The 20,432-nt window shown below is 36.5% G+C and overlaps 1 protein-coding gene across 4 annotated transcripts in view; it reads right to left on the bottom strand.

Annotated features, from left to right (window-relative positions):
- Positions 1-20,432, bottom strand: part of LOC123564830 (probable RNA-binding protein 19) — a 120,418-nt gene continuing 99,986 nt past the window's right edge. The window contains exons 10-15 of one of the 4 annotated variants that reach the window (XR_008369989.1): positions 9,228-9,583; positions 8,541-8,697; positions 6,459-6,562; positions 4,109-4,142; positions 3,250-3,290; positions 1-2,724 (exon numbers count right to left, since the gene is read on the bottom strand). Coding sequence is in view for 1 of the 4 variants with exons in the window: in XM_053537446.1 (XP_053393421.1) it covers positions 4,131-4,142; positions 6,459-6,562; positions 8,541-8,697; positions 9,228-9,583 (629 nt within the window). In the remaining 3 variants the exon portion in view is untranslated. Of the gene's footprint in view, positions 3,291-4,108; positions 4,143-6,458; positions 6,563-8,540; positions 8,698-9,227; positions 9,584-20,432 lie in introns of all 4 variants that reach the window. The other 3 variants (XM_053537446.1, XR_008369988.1, XM_053537445.1) reach the window with 3 other exon arrangements.

The raw sequence follows: 20,432 nt of genomic DNA, 5'->3' as shown, positions 1-20,432 counted from the left end.
ACAGGGTAATTAGGACTTCTAGCACTTTTTAGAGCAACCTTCTGCTAAATAAATGATGATAAAAGAGAATATATATGCTTCCAACTAAACACATGTGTAGCGAGTCAATGGTGACATTGAAGTACTAAATCTTGTTACATAAGATATCCTCTGTTCCAGAAAAGACCATAGTTATTATATATTCTTCTTGTATCAAGAATATGCCTTTTCTTGAAACTTTGAAAATTTGATATGCTCTTGTGATACATGTGGTTCACATAATGCTGATCATGTTAGCTGCACATAATACTCGGAAAGAGGAGTGCTGCAGTATAAATAGATAGATAGGGGAAATAATCAAGAACATGAACTTCAGATATAGACAACGATTCAACAATTCTTGCAAAAATAATTTTATTTTACTACCAGTAAAGTAAGTAAGGTAACAGAGTGCTCCCACAACTCAGACACAAAATTCCCTGATGCTTTCCAGACAACAGGTGTTTTTCCTGACATTTATCTGGTATTTAACATAACAAGAGGGTCATGATGACCCTGGATCGCTCACCTGAGTAATATTAAGCTACATGTTTTCAAATGTCAAACTGATGCTAAAATATTAAGAAAGTAGGTCAGTAGGTCATATTTATGGTCAATGAAAGTCAGTTTTAAGATCAGTATGCAAAACTGTACATGTCATCCAAATTTCAAGGCTGTATCTTAAAAAACGAGAAAGTAGGTCAGTAGGTCACATTCATGGTCAAGGAACGTCAGTTTTAAGGCCAGTTTGCTAAACTGTACATGACATGAATTACAAGGCTGTATCTTAAAAACAAAAAAGTAGGTCATTAGGTCACATTCATGGTCACTCAGTTTTAAGATTGGTGTGCAAAACTGTACATGTCATCCAAATTTCAAGGCCCTACCTTAAAAAACAAGAAAGTAGGTCACATTAATGGTCACTGAAAGTCAGTTCTAAGATTGGTTTGCTAAACTGTACATGTCATCCAAATTTCCAGGCTATATCTTAAAAAACAAGAAAGTAGGTCAGTAGGTCAAATTCCACATGACCAATATTCAAACTTGACCTAAAGATCATCAAGATTCAAGGTTAACACTCTGACCAAGTTTCATGAAGATACAGTCATAAATGCGGCCTCTAGAGTGTTAACAAGCTTTTCCTTTATTTGACATGGTGACCTAGTTTTTGACCCCACCTGACCCAGATTTAAACTTAACCTTAAGATCATTAAGATTAACATTCTGACCAAGTTTGATTAAGATATGGTCATAAATGTGGCCTCTTCCTTTGATTTAACCCAGTTACCTAGTTTTTGACCCCACCTGACCCAGTTTTGAACTTGACCTAAAGATCATCAAGATTAACATTCTGACCAAGTGTCATTAAGATATGGTCATAAATGTGGCCTCTAGAGTGTTAACTAGCTTTTCCTTTGATTACACCTGGTGACCTAGTTTTTGACCCCAGATGACCCAGATTCGAACTTGACCTAAAGATAATCAAGATTAACATTCTGACCAAGTTTCATGAAGATAATCATAAATATAGCCTCTAGAGTGTTAACAAGCTAGTCCTTTGATTTGACCTGGTGCCCTAGTTTTTTACCCTACCTGAACCCGATTTGAATTTGGTCTAAAGATCTGACCAAGTGTCATCAAGATAGGGTCATAAGTGTGGCCTCTAGAGTGTTTACAAGATTTTTCTTTGATTTGACCTGGTGACCTAGTTTTTGATCCCAGATGACCAAGATTCGAACTTGACCTTAAGATCATAAAGATTAACACTCTAACCAAGTTTCATAAAGATAAAGTCATAAATGTGGCCTCTAGAGTGTTCACAAGCTTTTCCTTTGATTTGACCTTTGTTTGTTTGTTTGTTTTGGGTTTAACGCCGTTTTTTAACAGTATTTCAGTCATTTAACGGCGGGCAGTTAACCTAACCAGTGTTCCTGGATTCTGTACCAATATAAACCTGTTCTCCACAAGTAACTGCCAACTTTCCCACATGGATCAAAGGCGGAGGACTAATGATTTCAGACACAATGTCATTTATCAAATAGTCACGGAGAACATATGCCCTGCCTGAGGATCGAACTCACGACCCAGTGATCCATAGACCGGCACGCTACCTACTGAGCTAAGCGGGCCGGTTTGATTTCACTTGGTCACCTAGTTTTTGACCCCACCTGATCCAGAGTTCAACTTGACCTAAAGAAAATCAAGGTTAACATTCTGACCAAGTTTCATATAGATGTTGTCAAAAATGTAGCCTTTAGAGTGTTAACAAGCTTTTCCTTTGATTTGACCTGGTGACCTAGATTTTGACCCCAGATGACCTAATATCAAACTCCTCCAAGATTTTATTGAGAGTAACATTCTGACCAAGTTTCATTAAGATTGGGCCAAAATTGTGACCTCTAGTGTGTCAACAGTCAAACTGTTGAGGATGGACAACGACAACGGATGACGGACACAGGGTGACCACAAAAGCTCACCTTGAGCACTTAGTGCTCAGGTGAGCTAAAAATGTGAACAAACTAATTATTCTTCAGAAACAAATTCCGGTATGTTGGACTCCATCCATTCCTACATCCAGTCTTGTGTGGATTAGCCACACTGATATTGTTTGATGTTGGAGGAAGACCCCAGGTGCCTCTCCATGGTTTCAGGCATGTGCAGGCACGTGGGTAGACTTTCTGTAAGCCAGCTGGATGGAATCCTACCCTGAAAAATTCAACATCTTGAGAAAGGTTTTGAATCCACAGTAGTAAGGGGTTAGTGGCCATAACCACTCAGCCAGGATGGGCTCTACCAGTCTTTCAGAAAAACTTGCCTGAAAAACCTACTTCTATGATATATACCTAACACTGCCCTATTTCAAAACGTCCCAGACAATTTTTGAATTACCCGGCAATTTTCTGACCCCAATTGTTTTACTTCCTCAGCATGTGACAACCACGTTACAGTGAAATTATTAGGTATGTAATTCAAAATCATGCAATATGTAAAACTGAACAAGTAAGTATTAAAGGTTTAACATCATACAAACTATAATCAACTAATCAATGTTTTCTTGATTTTGATAAACTATGAACTATATCTGAAACAGTTCTTTCTCCCTCATCTAAACATTTTACAATAAAGAACTACTTGTTTTTCTACATTTATGCTTGCTCCTTCGGCCTGTTCTTGTAACTAACAAATTTCTCTGCTGGACCATAAGCAATGGAAATTGTCAAAGACTATGACCTCTTCATTGCCAGTTTTTTTCTTCTTTTTTCCACCATAAACTGCAATAAATAAACAAAATATGAGTTAAAGTTACAAATGACATATATTATGCTGCAAATTTAACATTTCAAGTACAACTGAAACTAGATGGGTCTACATAGGACACTGGTGACCCTACTGTCACTGTACAAATGATTTTTGTCTTTTTGTTTCTGCTAGGTTTAGAGCCAACAGGCAATTTAGGTCATTTGGCAACTTTTCCAGCTTTGAACAGAGGAGGAAGAACCCAGGGTGGAATTTCCAACCTTCTGTAACCCAGCTTGACAACTTCCACAAAAGAAGAATTCTAAATCCCCTTGTTTAGTTTCGAACCCAAAGCGGGGAGGGTCAAGTGATTGCTTTTACAGACAATGCAAGACTCCGTAAACTTGAACATAAACTTTGAGTGGGTTGCCAGTCTGGGGTTGGGGTAAGGATACTAGAAAACATCATTTTTATTCTTTTTATGTGGTTGGAAGTGGTTGTAAATTTCAAATAAAACCCAAGGTGCACAACTTCACATGCTAAATAATATTCCTATATGTTTTATGATTTTAGGTCAAATACTTTTCGAGATATATGCAACTCTAAGTGCATATTTTTTCTAAGTAAAGGGCACAACTTTACATGCTGACTAGGTTAAATATGTTTTGATATATGCAGGACACAATTTTGTTCATACAGATGGGCTCCAGCTGGAGAAAGGCTAATCTAAGTATCTTCCCTCCCGCTCCCACAAAATTTGAGGGGTGGCGGCAAAGAAACTTAAACAAAATGTAGATTGTGCATCTTGCGAAATACAGGAAACTGAAATCTTTAAGGAGAGAAAATGTCTTACCAGCATTAAATGTCCCGACAACTCAGCTGAAGAACTGAAAACAGAGGAGATACACTAAATGCAAGTGCTTCTATACAATGACATAGTTTGTAAGAAATCACAATATTCATTATCTTTTGAACAATTCACCATCATGAAGTTGAAAGTTACATAGTACTGAATACATGACTTCACTACTGTGGAGTGAAATCAACATCTTGTTTGATGGCATTTGAGACCCATGGACTACAATCGAGTGATATCATATCATGTCTGATGGTAGTCGAGTCCCGTGGACTACAGTCATGAATGTGAAATCAACATCATGTTTGATCACAGTTGAGATCCATGAACTACAATAAAGTTCATTCTAATATGACTAACAATGCTTTAATCATCACAACGATATTATGTTGATGTCGCCTCAACGTGATATTTAGCGCCATGTATGCATCAAGAAATAGCGCTTTCAAATCTCATGAAATATTTTACTTAATAACATGTTTTAAACGAAATGTCACATTGCACAAATGTGTTGATTAATTTACACACATACTGAGTTAGTTATTCGCTTTGCTGAATAATTCGTAATAATTTTCGCCTGAACTGAACTCTGCCGCAAGACGTATTACCATTTCAGGTCCTAGTGTGTATAAACAAAGACCTACTATTGGCACCATGCTTTGCGCGAAGAAACAGTTCCATCATATTTGATATAAATTTTACAATAAAGAACATATTAGAATCAAATAATTTATAGCAAAACAGTGTTTTGACACTATTTATCCACTCGGGCGGTTATATGTCATCCGAAAATAATTTCACTCGGGCTGAGCCCTCGTGAGATTATTACACCCGACGTATAAGCGCCCATCATGCTATAAATTATTTCTTAAATCAACATCATGTTTGCAGGCATTTAAGCCCCATGGATTACAGTCAAGCAATATCAACATGTTTGACCACATTTGAGACCCATGGACTACAGTCAAGTCATATCAACATGTTTGATGGCATTTGAGACCCATGGACTACAGTCAAGTGATATCAACATGTTTGAAGGCATTTGAGATCCATGGACTACAGTCAAGTGATATCAACATGTTTGAAGGCATTTGAGATCCATGGACTACAGTCAAGTGATATCAACATGTTTGAAGGCATATGAGATCCATGGACTACAGTCAAGTGATATCAACATGTTTGAAGGCATTTGAGATCCATGGACTACAGTCAAGTGATATCAACATCATATCTGATGGCCTTTGAGACTTTACTACAGTAAATTGATTTCAACATCAAGTTTGATGGCAGTTGAGCCCCACTGACTACAATCAAGTGATACCAACAAAATATTTGATGGCAGTCAAGCCCCACGGACTACAGTCCAGTGATATCAACATCAAGTTTGATGGCAGTTGAGCCCCACTGACTACAGTCCAGTGATATCAACATCAGGTTTGATGGCAGCTGAGCCCCACTGACTACAATCAAGTGATATCAACAAAATATTTGATGGCAGTTGAGCCCCACGGACTACAGTCCAGTGATATCAACAACAGGTTTGATGGCAGTTGAGCCCCACTTACTACAATCAAGTGATACCAACAAAATATTTGATGGCAGTCAAGCCCCACGGACTACAGTCCAGTGATATCAACATCAAGTTTGATGGCAGTTGAGCCCCACTGACTACAGTCCAGTGATATCAACATCAGGTTTGATGGCAGTTGAGCCCCACTGACTACAATCAAGTGATATCAACAAAATATTTGATGGCAGTTGAGCCCCACGGACTACAGTCCAGTGATATCAACAACAGGTTTGATGGCAGTTGAGCCCCACTGACTACAATCAAGTGATATCAACAAAATATTTGATGGCAGTTGAGCCCCACGGACTACAGTCCAGTGATATCAACATCAAGTTTGATGGCAGTTGAGCCCCATTGACTACAATCAAGTGAAATCAACAAAATATTTGATGGCAGTTGAGCCCCATGGGCTACAGTCCAGTGAAATCAACATCAGGTTGGATGGCATTTGAACCCAATTGACTACAGTCAAGTGAAATCAACATCATGTCTGATGGCATTTGAGCCCCACTGACTACAGTCAAGTGAAATCAACATCATGTCTGACGGCACTTGAGCCCCACTGACTACAGTCAAGTGAAATCAACATCATGTTTGATGGCATTTGAGCCCCATTGACTAGTCAAGTGAAATCAACATTTTATGTGAAGGCTGTTGAGTCCCAAGGACAACAGTGTAACAGTATAACTCTGCACATGAAAATTAATAATAATACAATCACCACAAGTATTACCCAATTAACAGCATTAAGCTGTACCCCTATTTTTTATTACTTACTGCTGTATATTCCCCTAGAGCCCTCTGGTATTTTTCTGTATTGTGCGCTTTAAATTTGTATCCCAGTTTCTGAAATGGCGGTACTTGCTTCCAATCTTGTAAAGCTGAAATAAGATGAAATTTTTCAACATTTAAGTGATGAAATATAGATAGTGCAAAACTCTATCTGTTAATATTATGAAGTAATTACTTAAAATCTTTCTCAGCCCAAAATATTTAACAAGTCAACCCAACATATTTTACAAATAGGTCCAAAGATGCCCTAAAATGCTCACCTGGCATCAACTTTTTGACCTTGAATATATGTATGATGCAATGAATCATAAATGGTAACAGATGTGTATAGAATTAAAAACATAACTTTAATGAAGATATCCATGGAAAAAATCTTGTAAAGATATTTCTACTTTTTAACTCTAGTGGCCTCTTAAAGGGCAGAAGAGCATCTATTTGAAAAGTAATTAACAGGGGACTTTACAAAAATGCTACAGACCAAGTCTTATTAAGATCCAAGTCGTTAATGAGAATAATTTGCTTAAAGGTATTTCTATACCTAGCTCTAGTGGCCCCTAAAAGGAGCCAAGTGCCCCTCTTTGAACAAATTTCAGAGAGCTAGAAGACCATCCAAATGATTTTACTGACCATGATGGATGAAGATCCATCAAGTGGTTCATGGGAAAAATTATTTAGTGCTTTTCCTATTTTCTAGATGCCCATAAAAGATCTGCTTACATGCAAAACTTCTACAAACATTTCTAGATTAAAAGCTAGCGTTATGTAGACACTTTTCCTGCGAGATCATGCAATGATGCTGAAAAGGTATTTGAAGTTTAGAAACATTTGTCCTAGTACTTTTTGAGATGACTAATGCTGTTGCATGAGTGATAACAACATTGCTACTATCTAACTATCAAAAAAATTTCACTTAAGCTAAGCATCATATTACTTTTGGTCAAATCAACATGCAATCTGTGGTGAAAAAACAGGAGCACCGTGTGCAGGTGCCATTGCCATTGTCTGGAAGCGCTGGACAATTATGTAAGGAAAGAGTTATAATTCAGATTTTCTAAGTACAAAAAGGGCCATAATTCTAACTAAATGCAGGTTAGAGTTATGGTTCTTGGCCTACATAGTCACATAATGATGATAAACAAGTGTGCAAAGTTTCAAAGCTTTAGCTCTTATTGTTTTTGAGAAAAGGTGGACCTAAACTAAAATTTTAACCAAGACTCTGAAATTTCCTAAGTACAGAAAGAGCCATCATTCTGACACAATGCATATCAGAGTTTTCAGAGTTATGGTTCTTGGTCTACATACTCATCTAATGATGATAAACAGGTGTCAAAAGTTTCAAAGCTGTAGCTCTTACAGTTTTTGAGAAAAGATGGACCTAAACAAAAATTTTAATCAATGCTGCCATCAAGTGACAACAATACCTCCTAGATTTTTTTCAAAAATCAGATGAGCTAAAAATTAACTCATTAAACTGGTTAAAAAACATCTCTCAAAAACCTTCATTATGTTGATTAATGTATGATAGGCTTTAAGTCTGTACAGATGTGGTCTATTTACCAAAGCTATAAGACTTTGTAAGAGTAAGATGTAACTGACTAACAATCTCTTAACTGTTTAATTCCTTTGATCATAGATCACATACCAACCTCTTTAAAACTGAACAAGCAGGTACATTGTCTAACACAAGCTATCTCCCTTTTGATAACTGCCCCTACTTTGGACACATTCACAGATCATCAAATTTATGGAAAACTATGATCATAACAGCTGATTTGTGCAATTTTGGCACTATGACACTTCTGCAAATGTGGTGAGGTATTTGATACTGAGCGGTCTTTCAAGTGTCACCCATTTTAAGGTGCTACGTTCACTTTCAGAACCAAATGGCATGGCAATTCGATGACACACTTTCTGCAGAACGCTATAAATGTATTCTATGCAGGTTAGTTTTTTGGTAAAACAACAACTTAGAACTGTAAATATTTTGGCAATTTTCATGTAAAAACATGAATCTAAAAACTATGATAAAGAACAATCTACTGAAAATAACCAGAATTATCTACATACCAATATTTGCAAATCCTACTTTAGATAATCTAGTGGTCAATCCAATGTGTTCATTTCTGAAGTTTTGAAAGAACATGAGGAAACTGGAGAATTCCTCTGTGGAAAAATTGGCTTCTGCAATCAGCTGAATTGCTGCATTGACATCTTCAGGTAGGTTCTGAAATAAGCACATACACACTAAGACATGAATATTGGGGGCCTCCTTTTGTGTTGGTTTGACATTAAACCCATCAAAACAAAAAAAACATGAATGTCAATGTAAAATGTCCAAAAAATTAAAAAGAAGTCTTAGTGTCCCAATATGGCTCATCTGAGTAAATGCAAGTTTACAGATCTTGCATGATAGTGTTTACAGGGCTTTTCTGTGACTTGACCTAATGACTTCATTTTAACCAGGTGACCAAGTTTCATATCTGACTAAGACTTTTATGAATATTCTGACAAGGTTTCATGTAGATTGGGCATGAAGCATTTTTGTGTTACTAAAATTGCTCTAAGATCTGACCTGATGATCTACTTTTTGTGCCTAGTTCACCAAGTTTAGAACTTAAATCATTTTTTATTAGGACTTTCTGATAATGCTCCATAAATCAAAAATGTGGCTACTGGTGTTAGAAAATATTTTCTTTGATTTTACCTTGTGGCATAAGCCATGGTAACAGAAATATAATTTTTACACATGCCTACCTTACTTCCTACAACAGGTATTTTGAAACCCTCCACTGAAGTTGATGGTTCAACTGATGAAGCTGATGTATCCAAACCTGAATCACCTGAAGTAGATGGTACAGCTGTCAATGATGTTTCCGGGGAAGAAGCTGAGTCATCTGACAACGCTGTACTACGTGATGAACCTAGGTAAACTACAGGAGCTTCAGAAGATTGGCATGATGATACAGTATGTTTGTTCAACTTTGTTGCTTTGTGAAAAGCTTTTCCAGAATTACCTTTGCAGTATTTTATTTTTGGTAGTGAGTACTCTTCATCTGTGGCTGAATTTTCAGTGTCAAACATTTCTGAAGCTTGTCTATTCTTTCCATCTCCTAAAATACCAAACAAGAGGGCAATGATGGTCCTATATCGCTCACCAGAGTTGATCTGGCCTACTGACCTAGTTTTTGACCCTGCATGACCCAATTTAGAATTTCACATAGAGATCATCAAGACAAACATTCTGACCAGGTTTCATATAGATTGGATCACGACTTTGGAAGCTTTTCCTTTGATTTGACCAGGTGACCTAGTTTTTTATCCAACATGGCCTAGATTCAAACTTGACTTATAGATCATCAAGACAAACATTCTGACTAATTCTCATGAGTTTCAAACTTACATTGTGGTCTCTACAGTGTCAACAAGATTTTCCTTTGATTTAGCTTAGTGACCTAGTTTTTGACCCTACATGACCCAGTTTCAAAATTTACCTAGAAATCATCAAGAAAAACATTCTGACCAAGTTTCATAAAGATTGAGTCACAACTGTTGCCTCTAGAGTGTCCACAAACTTTTCCTTTGATTTGACTGTGTGACCTAGTTTTTGACCCAACATCACCCAGTTTCACAATAGACCTAGAGATCATTAAGACAAACATTCTAACCAAGTTTCATAAAGGTTGAGTCAAAACTGTGGCCTCTAGAGCGTTCACAAGCTTTTCCTTTGATCTGGCCTACTGACATTGTTTTGATCCCACATTACCCAGTTTCTAACTAGACCTAGAGACTATCAAGACAAACATTCTGATCAAGTTTCATAAATATTGGGTCACAACTGAGTGTTCATAAGCTTTTCCTTTGATCTGACATACTGACCTAGTTTTTGACCCCACATGACCTAGATTCAAACATGACCTAGAGATAAGACAAACATTCTAACCAAGTTTCATAAAGATTGAGCCTCTAGAGCTTTCCCTTTGATCTGGCCTACTGACCTAGTTTTTGACCCCATATGGCCCACTTTCGAAACTGAACTAGAGATCATCAAGATAAGCGTTCTGGCCAAGTTTCATAAAGATTTGGTCACAACTGTGGCCTCTAGAGTGTTCAGAAGCTTTTCCTTTGATCTGACTGGGTGACCTAGTTTTTGACCCCACATGACCCAGATTCAAACTTGAGCTATAGATTATCAAGAAAAATATTCTGACTTATTCTCATGAGTTTCAAACTTAAATTGTGGTCTCTAGAATGTTGATAAGATTTTACTTTGATCTGTTCTAGTGACCTAGTCTTTGATCCCACATGACCCAGTTTCAAAGTTAACCTAGAAATCATCAAGACAAACATTCTGACCAAGTTTCATAAAAACTGAGTCACAACTGTTGCCTCTAGAGTGTTCACAAGCTTTTCCTTTCATCTGACTGGGTGACCTAGTTTTTGAACCCACATGACCCGGATTCAAATTTGATCTAGAAATCATCAGGACAAACATCTGGACCAAGTTTCATAAAGATTGGGTCACAACTGTGGCCTCTAGAGTGTTCACAAGCTTTTCCTTTGATCTGGCCTACTGACCTAGTTTTGAACCCACATTACCCAGTTTCAAACCTGACCTAGAGATCATCAAGACTAACATTCTGACAAAGTTTCATAAAGACTGTGTCACAACTGTGACCTCTTTGAGTGTTCACAAGGCAAATGTTGACGGACAACGAACAACGAACACCAGACAATAGCTCACCTTGAGCACTGTGCTCTGGTGTGCTAAAACAAGAGGGCCAAGATGGCCCTAGGTCGCTCACCTGAGAAACACACCATAACATACTATAACAGTGTAAACATGTTTGACCTAGTGATTTCATGGAAAAATATATTCTGACCAATTATCATTAAAATTGGAGCAAACATATTGAGTATAAATAAGTATTTTCTTTGATTTGATCTAGTGACCTAGTTTTTGACCCCAGATGACCCATATTTGAACTTGACCTAGATTTTATCAAGGCTATCATTCTGACCAAATTTCATGAAGATCAGTTGAAAAATACAGCCTCTATCGCATACACAAAGTTTTTCTTTGATTTGACCTAGTGACCTGCTTTTTGATCTTAGATGACACATATTCGAATATGACCTAGATTTCATCAAGATAATCATTCTGGCTTAATTTCAGGAAGACCAGTTGCAAAATATAGCCTCTGTCGCATATAAAAGCTTTTCCTTTGATTTGACCTAGTGACCTACTCTTTGACCCCAGAAGCCCCATATTCGAAATTGATCTAGATTTTATCAAGGCAATCATTCTGACCAAATTTCATGAAGACTAATTGAACAAGAGGACCATGATGGTCCTGAATCGCTCACCTCTTCCCACATGACCCAGTTTTGAGTATGACGTCGTTTTTTCTATTATTTGACATAGTGACCTAGTTTTGAACATGACCTAGGTATTATCAAGATAAAAATTCTGACCAATTTTCATGAAGATCCATTGAAAAATATGGTCTCTAGAGAGGTCACAAGGCCATTATTTGACCTATTGACCTAGTTTTCGAAGGTACGTGACCCTGTTTTGAACTTTACCTAGATATCATCAAGGTGAACATTCTCACTAATTTTCATGAAAATCTCATGAAAAATATGGCCTCTAGAGAGGTCACAAGGTTTTTCTATTTTTATACCTACTGGCCTAGTTTTTGACCGCACGTGACCCAGTTTCGAAACTGACCTAAATATCATCAAGGTGAACATTCAGATCAATTTTCATGAAGATCCATTGAAAAATATGGCCTCTAGAGAGGTCAAAAGATTTTAATAATTTTAGACCTTCTGACCTAGTTTTTGATCGCAGTTGACCCAGTTTCAAATCTGACCTAGATATCATCAAGATGAACATTCAGACCAACTTTCATACAGATCCCATGAAAAGTATGGCCTCTAGAGAGGTCACAAGGTTTTTATATTATTTGACCTACTGACCTAGTTTTTTAAGGCACGTGACCCAGTTTCAAAAATGACCTAGATATCATCAAGGTGAACATTCTGACCAATTTTCATGAAGATCCATTCACAAGTATGGCCTCTAAAGAGGTCACAAGGTTTTTCTATTTTTAGACCTACTGACCTAGTTTTTGATCGCAGTTGACCCAGTTTCGAACTTGACCTAGATATCATCAAGATGAACATTCAAACCAATTTTCATACAGATCCCATGAAAAATATGGCCTTTAGAGAGGTCACAAGGCTTTTTTATTATTTGACCTACTGACCTAGTTTTTGATAGTACGTGCCCCACTTTCGAACTCGACCTAGATATCATCAAGATAAACATTCGGACTAACTTTCATACAGATCCCATGAAAATTATGGCCTCTAGAGAGGTCACAAGGTTTTTCTATTATTTGACCTACTGACCTAGTTTTTGAAGGCATGTGACCCACTTTTGAACTTGACCTAGATATCATCAAGATGAACATTCTGACCAATTTTCATGAAGATCTCATGAAATATATGGCCTCTAGAGAGGTCACAAGGTTTTTCTATTTTTAGACCTACTGACCTAGTTTTTGACCGCACGTGACCCACTTTCAAACCTGACCTAGATATCATCAAGATGAACACTCAGACCAACTTTCATACAGATCCCATGAAAAATATGGCCTTTAGAGAGGTCACAAGGTTTTTCTATTATTTAAACTACTGACCTAGTTTTTGAAGGCACGTGACCCAGTTTCGAACTTGACCTAGATATCATCAAGGTGAACTTTCTGACCAATTTTCATGAAGATCTTGTGAAATATATGGCCTCTAGAGAGGTCACAAGGTTTTTCTATTTTTAGACCTACTGACCTAGTTTTTGAAGGCACGTGACCCTGTTTCGAAGTTGACCTAAATATCATCAAGATAAACATTCTGACCAATTTTCATGAAGATCTTGTGAAATATATGGCCTCTAGAGAGGTCACAAGGTTTTTCTATTTTTAGACCTACTGACATAGTTTTTGATGGCACGTGACTTAGTTTTGAACTTGACCTAGATATCATCAAGATAAACATTCTGACCAATTTTCATGAAGATCTTGTGAAATATATGGCCTCTAGAGAGGTCACAAGGTTTTTCTATTTTTAGACCTACTGACCTAGTTTCTGATGGCATGTGACCCAGTTTCGAACTTGACCTAGATATCATCAAGATGAACATTCTGACCAACTTTCATAAAGATCCCATGAAAAATGTGACCTCTAGAGTGGTCACAAGCAAAAGTTTACGGACGCAAGGACGCACGTACGGACGACGGACACCGTGTGATCACAAAAGCTCACCTTGTCACTTTGTGACAGGTGAGCTAAAAATACAGCCTCTATCGCATACACAAGGTTTTTCTTTGATTTGACCTAGTGACCTAGTTTTTGACCCGAGATGACCCATTTTCGAACTCGGCCTAGATTTCATCAAGGCAAACATTCTGACCAATATTCATGAAGATCAATTGAAAAATACAGCCTCTATCGCATACACAAGGTTTTTCTTTGATTTGACCTAGTGACCTAGTTTTTGACCCCAGATGACCCATTTTCGAACTCGGCCTAGATTTCATCAAGGTAATCATTCTGACCAAATTTCATGAAGATCAGTTGAAAAATACAATAGTCAACAGAAAATTATGCATCCAAAGTTTGTGTCTTCTAACATAGCAGATGCTATCTTTTAAGTTGAATTACTAAGGACAAAGAGATTGTAGTTCATGAATTTGTACCTACTTTTTTCACTGAATTAAACCTTGACACATACTGTGTTCACAAGTAAATAATGTAAAGCAAAAGGCATGGTTATCAACAGGTAACAGTTATTGACATTTCTGAATTAAGAAAAGACACAATAACACTCATAAATATCATATAATGTCATAACTGATAAGAAAACTGTGTAAAGTAGGGCTGTCATCGATAGAAGTGATATCGATGCATCAACGATATTTTTTGGTCGATCAATTATCGATTCCCATTTTAAAAAATCGATATTTTACACAGAGAAAAAAAAACTATCCAGATAAACACTCGGACCCTCTAAAACAACTTTACTGCCTGCAAAAATGCGCCCTTAGTAACGTAAGTTGTCAATAAAGGTCATGTCTAAACTTATACCGTAGCAGTCTTTTCCGACTAGTCGGCACTACCTGTATAGGGAAATACATAAATACAAATAAAAAACATGAAAAGCAGACAATTAAACTAACAAGAGCTGTCCGTAAGACAGCCAAGCTCGACTATTCGAAATATTGTCACAGAAGCAGGAAATTATTACCCAAAATGTTAAATATCAAAAGAGTTTTAAGTTCGAAAGGGGACATAATTTGACTAAAATACATATCAGAGTTATGGGACTTGATGTTATCAACTAGTTTTATAACCCGAAGAAACATGTTAAGTTTCAATTCAATATCTGCATTAGTTTTGGGGATAGTAACTTGCATGTTAAACTTTAACCAGAATTTTCTAAGTCCAAAAGGGGGCATAATTTGCTCAAAATACATGTTAAGAGTTATGGAACTTGACCCAGTGAGGTTGGTAATTGACCTTGAAAAAGAATAAATAAGTTTCAAAGCTATATGCCTTTTGGTAATAGCTGTATGTACTTGCACGCAAAACTTTAACCAGGATTTTCTAAGTCCAAAAGGGGGCATAATTTGCCCAAAATACATGTCAGAGTTATGGGACTTGGTGCTATCAACTAGTTTTATAACCCCGAAGACATATGTGAAGTTTCAATTTAATATCTGTAGTAGTTTTGGAGATAGTTACTTGCATGTAAAACTTTAACCAGAATTTTCTAAGTCCAAAAGGGGTATAATTTGCCCAAAATACGTGTCAGAGTTATGGGACTTGACCCAGTGAGGTAGGTAATTGACCTAGAAAAAGAAAAAATAAGTTTCAAATCTATATGCCTTTTAGTAATAGCTGTATGTACTTGCACGCAAAACTTTAACCAGAATTTTCTAAGTCCAAAAGGGGGCATAATTTGGCCAAAATACATGTCAGAGTTATGGGGCTTGACCCAGTGAGGAAGGTAATTGATCTAGAAAAAGAAAAAATAAGTTTCAAATCTATATGCCTTTTAGTAATAGCTGTATGTACTTCCACGCAAAAACTTTAACCAGAATTTTCTAAGTCCAAAAGGGGGCATAATTTGGCCAAAATGAAGGTCAGAGTTATGGGACTTGGTGCTATCAACTAGTTTTATAACCCCAAAGACACATGTGAAGTTTCAATTCAATATCTGCATTAGTTTTGGAGATAGTAACTTGCATGTAAAACTTTAACCAGAATTTTCTAAGTCCAAAAGGGGGCATAATTTGCTCAAAATACATGTCAGAGTTATGGGACTTGACCCAGTGAGGTAGGTAATTGATCTAGAAAAAGAAAAAATAAGTTTCAAATCTATATGCCTTTTAGTAATAGCTGTATGTACTTGCACGCAAAACTTTAACCAGAATTTTCTAAGTCCAAAAGGGGGCATAATTTGGCCAAAATGAAGGTCAGAGTTATGGGACTTGGTGCTATCAACTAGTTTTATAACCCCGAAGACACATGTGAAGTTTCAATTCAATATCTGCATTAGTTTTGGAGATAGTAACTTGCATGTAAAACTTTAACCAAATTTTCTAAGTCCAAAAGGGGGCATAATTTGCTCAAAATACATGTCAGAGTTATGGGACTTGACCCAGAGAGGTAGGTAATTGACCTAGAAAAAGAATAAATAAGTTTCAAAGCTATATGCCTTTAAATGATAGCTGTATGTACTTGCATGCAAAAACTTAACCAAGGTGTGACGCCGACGCCGACGCCGACGCCAGGGTGAGTAGAATAGCTAGACTATTCTTCGAATAGTCGAGCTAAAAATAACATTAACAAGAAGGTATATAGCATGTACATGAACAAATAGGTTGTTACTCTAACTTAATAATCGATATATCGATGTATCGTCGATATCTGTCTTCCGATATATCGGTATCGTCGATATGACAAAGACCCAATCAATGACAGCCCTAGTGTAAAGATCCAACTCCTTACTGCAACTAGGTTTTTAAGCAAAATTTTTAATTTTCGCTGAACACCAAAACTGACTGCTTAATACAATAAATAAAGCAAGGTGTTCCATTATTCAGCCACAGCTATAAAATACAACTCTAGATGTTGGTTTATTTCTGCCTAGGATAGCTACTATGAATCATTTAAATGGTTCAGTATATCACAGATGGGTGGGGGGGGGGATTTTGTATGCCACTGAAATTTCAAGATGGACAAACCCCCTCCCATCAGTGTATAACAAAACACTCCTGGTAGCTTGAAAAGGCTGGAAATAACTTCTCATTGATCTGTAGAAATGCTTGTAAAAGATATCATATCAAACATAATTATTCTCTTTAAATATTAGTTCTTTTTTATGTTATAAGTAAACCGCAGAAGAAAGAAGTACATTCAATATGAAAGGGTCCGTAAACAGTCATTTTCATGTCATTTCTATAGAAAGTCTTTTCTTAACTACAGAGATAAAACATTTCTGTAGAACTGCCAATGGAAAAACTATCTAATTAACAATTCGTTCACAAAACTTGCACCATGTTGAACAAATAAAAGCAGTGTCAAAGACATAATCAAATTGCTGATAGGCTGGATGTCCCAGACAGTAGAGATAATTTGATATGCCTTTACATTTCTCATAAAAATATCACTTGTACCCGATAAAAGCAGAACTTAAATCATGAAAGCAAATAATGTATTCAAGAAAAGTTGCCATACAGGCTGATAATTTCTAATCAGCAGAGGGTGGATAAAATAACAGATGACTTAAATTTTGCATTGACGTTAGATTTGAGCTTAATCTGGAGCCCCACAGCAACAATTTCAAGTCAAGTCAATCTCAAGTCTCCCCTTAACTCAAACCCTGTTCGTAACAAAAATGCCAATGCTGGTTACAGAAAATCACTAAAAATTTCATTTATCATGATTTCAATGGACAGATCCGATTTTTCTGATAAGGAACGCCCCCCTTGGTTATTGCTGCTATGTCTCACAAGCTTTCTCCAAAATGGCGGATACACATGATAGCGCTATGATGGATTCTCTTTTATTAAGTATCTAAATCTCCTACTCATTACTGTAAAAAGAGAAAACAAGAGGGCTATGAAGGCCCTGTATCGCTCACCTGACCTATTGACCGGAAGATCATCAAAATTTGATTAAGATATGGTCATAAATGTGGCCTCTAGCGTGTTAACTAGCTTTTCCTTTGATTTGACCTGGTGACCTAGTTTTTGACCCCACATGACCCAGATTCAAACTTGACCTAAAGATAATCAAGGTTAACACTCTGACCAAGCTTCATGAAGATACAGTCATAAATATGGCCTCTAGAGTGTTAACAAGCTTTTCCTTTGATTTGACCTGGTGACCTAGTTTTTGACCCCACCTGACCCAGATTTAAACCTGACCTAAAGATCATCAAGATTAACATTCTGACCAAGTTTCATTAAGATATGGTCATAAATGTGGCCTCTAAAGTGCTAATTAACTTTTCCTTTGATTTGACCCGGTGACCTAGTTTTTGACCCCACATGACCCAGATTCGAACTTTACCTAAAGATCATCAAGATTAACATTCTAAGTTTCATGAAAATAAAATCATAAATGTGGCCTCTAGAGTGTTAACAAGCTTTTCCTTTGATTTGACCAAGTGACCTAGTTTTTGACCCCACCTGACCCAGATTTGATCTTGACCTAAAGATCATCAAGATTAACATTCTGAACAAGTTTTATTAAGATATGGTCATAAATGTGACCTCTAGCTTTTCCTCTGATTTGACCTGGTGACCTAGTTTTTGACCCTACATGACCCAGATTCAAACTGGACCTAAAGATCATCAAGATTAACATTCTGACCTAGTCTCATGAAGATACAGTCAAAAATGTGGCCTCTACAGTGTTAACAAGCTTTTCCATTTGATTTGATCTGGTGATTTAGTTTTTGACCCCAGATGACCCAATATCGAACTCGTCCAAAATTTTATTGAGGGTAACATTCTGACCAAGTTTCATTAAGATTGGGCCAAAATTGTGACCTCTAAGACTGTTGGTTTTCCCTTGGTTTGACTTAGTGACCTAGTTTTTTAACCCAGATGACCCAATATCGAACTCTGACCAAGTTTCATTAAGATTGGGCCAAAATTGTGACCTCTAGGGTGTTAACTGTAAAATTGTTGACGACGACAGACAATGACGGACGCCGGACACAGGGCGATCACAAAAGCTCACCTTGAGCACTTTGTGCTCAGCTGAGCTAAAAAACTGTCGGATCACGCGCTAAATGAATCATTTAATAAATATACTTAAGGTTACATTAATTCCATGAAGAAAAGTGATGAAATGTAGCTGTTAAATGTCGTTGCTAATAAGGTCTTCATAAATATGAAAGTCGTAGAATTTGATAAATTTGTTTATTTTGGGACTGCACAAAATGTTCACAGACTACTGGTATAAATTATAATACAGATAATAAAAAAAAATCATGATACAGTTGCGTCCTTGCAAAGAGGAATATGTCTATAAATAAGTTAAAGTGGAAGCTGTTGATTTCACTGAATAACACCTGCGTGTTGTTAATTCTATATGTTCGTGCATGATATGTTTGCTTTTACGCAACAGTTATTATGCTTCAAAATTTCATTCATTTCTATATTTGCGAATAAGTACCAGACTAAGTATATTATTTAAATGTGAATTAAAATCATTGTATTTTATTTTAATATGTTGTATTCTTCTGGAGGCTCGACTAATACCCGGCTGTACATATTCCAGAGGTATTCTGGAAAAACTCCGGAAAGTTGCAGACTTTCCATGGAAAGTTGGTATTTTCCATGGAAAAGTAAGGAAAAGCTCCTAGTTATATAATATGTCCAGAGTATTCGCAGACATTTTCCACGGACAACTCTGGAAATCACTCCGGACAACTCTGGAAATCACTCCGGACATCTTTCAAAATGTCCATGGACACTGCGGAAAGTCAGCACTTAGAAATTTTTCTGTCAGTTTGACTCCGGAAAATACAAAAATAAACTCTGTCATTTTCTGAGAGATTTTGTACTTAGAAAAATTTTAATCTTTTTTCAGTCATCTAAATTATTGAACACAACAAATATAAGTTTAAATCAAAATTATTGAAAAAACAACTTTGCCTAACAAAACTAGATCTAACAAATTTTCATTCACATTATTTTCATTAATTATATAATTATAAGAAATGCTTTATTTAACAAAAAATCAAGGCCTTCAAGTGGTTTATCATCTAATTTGCCGTGGTTCATAGTTCAGATGCCTTGGAATTTAACAACGAGGGTATCAGCTCGGATGGTTAAATACTGAAGCACGATTAACCGTGGTTAATTAGACGATAAATCACTCAAAGGCCTTGATTATTTTCATTCTAACATATTCATTGATATATTTTAATACTGGTAAATATGCTGCACTTCATTTACTCAAGACGTAATGTATCGGACATCCTGCGGCAATTCGACATCAGAATTGACGTCATGATATTCTCTTACCGGTCCGCACACAACAGTGTTTATCAATATACAGAGCTTGATTTCCTTCTTTGTTTAATTGGAAATCAAATCTAGTCGTGTTAGAATGTTTCATATAAATTTATGATACATTGCAACTTCTTAAAAGAGACCACTTAAGTGAAAGGCTAAAAGTGGTCTCTTAGCACAAAAATTAATGGTGTATAACACAACATACTTTTTTCTACTACAGCAAATACAGAAAGGTATCATAATGGTAATGTTCTCTCAAGTACGTTTGACTGTGTTTTGTGAACTTAATCAAATACATAAATGTTTTATAGCCTTTTACTTTGCTAAAACGTTATAGTCATTATTTTGCATTGATATTATGTGA

The sequence above is a fragment of the Mercenaria mercenaria genome, chromosome 2, assembly GCF_021730395.1.
Source record: "Mercenaria mercenaria strain notata chromosome 2, MADL_Memer_1, whole genome shotgun sequence".
Lineage (NCBI taxonomy): Eukaryota > Metazoa > Mollusca > Bivalvia > Venerida > Veneridae > Mercenaria > Mercenaria mercenaria.
This window is presented reverse-complemented; position numbering and strand designations above follow the sequence as displayed.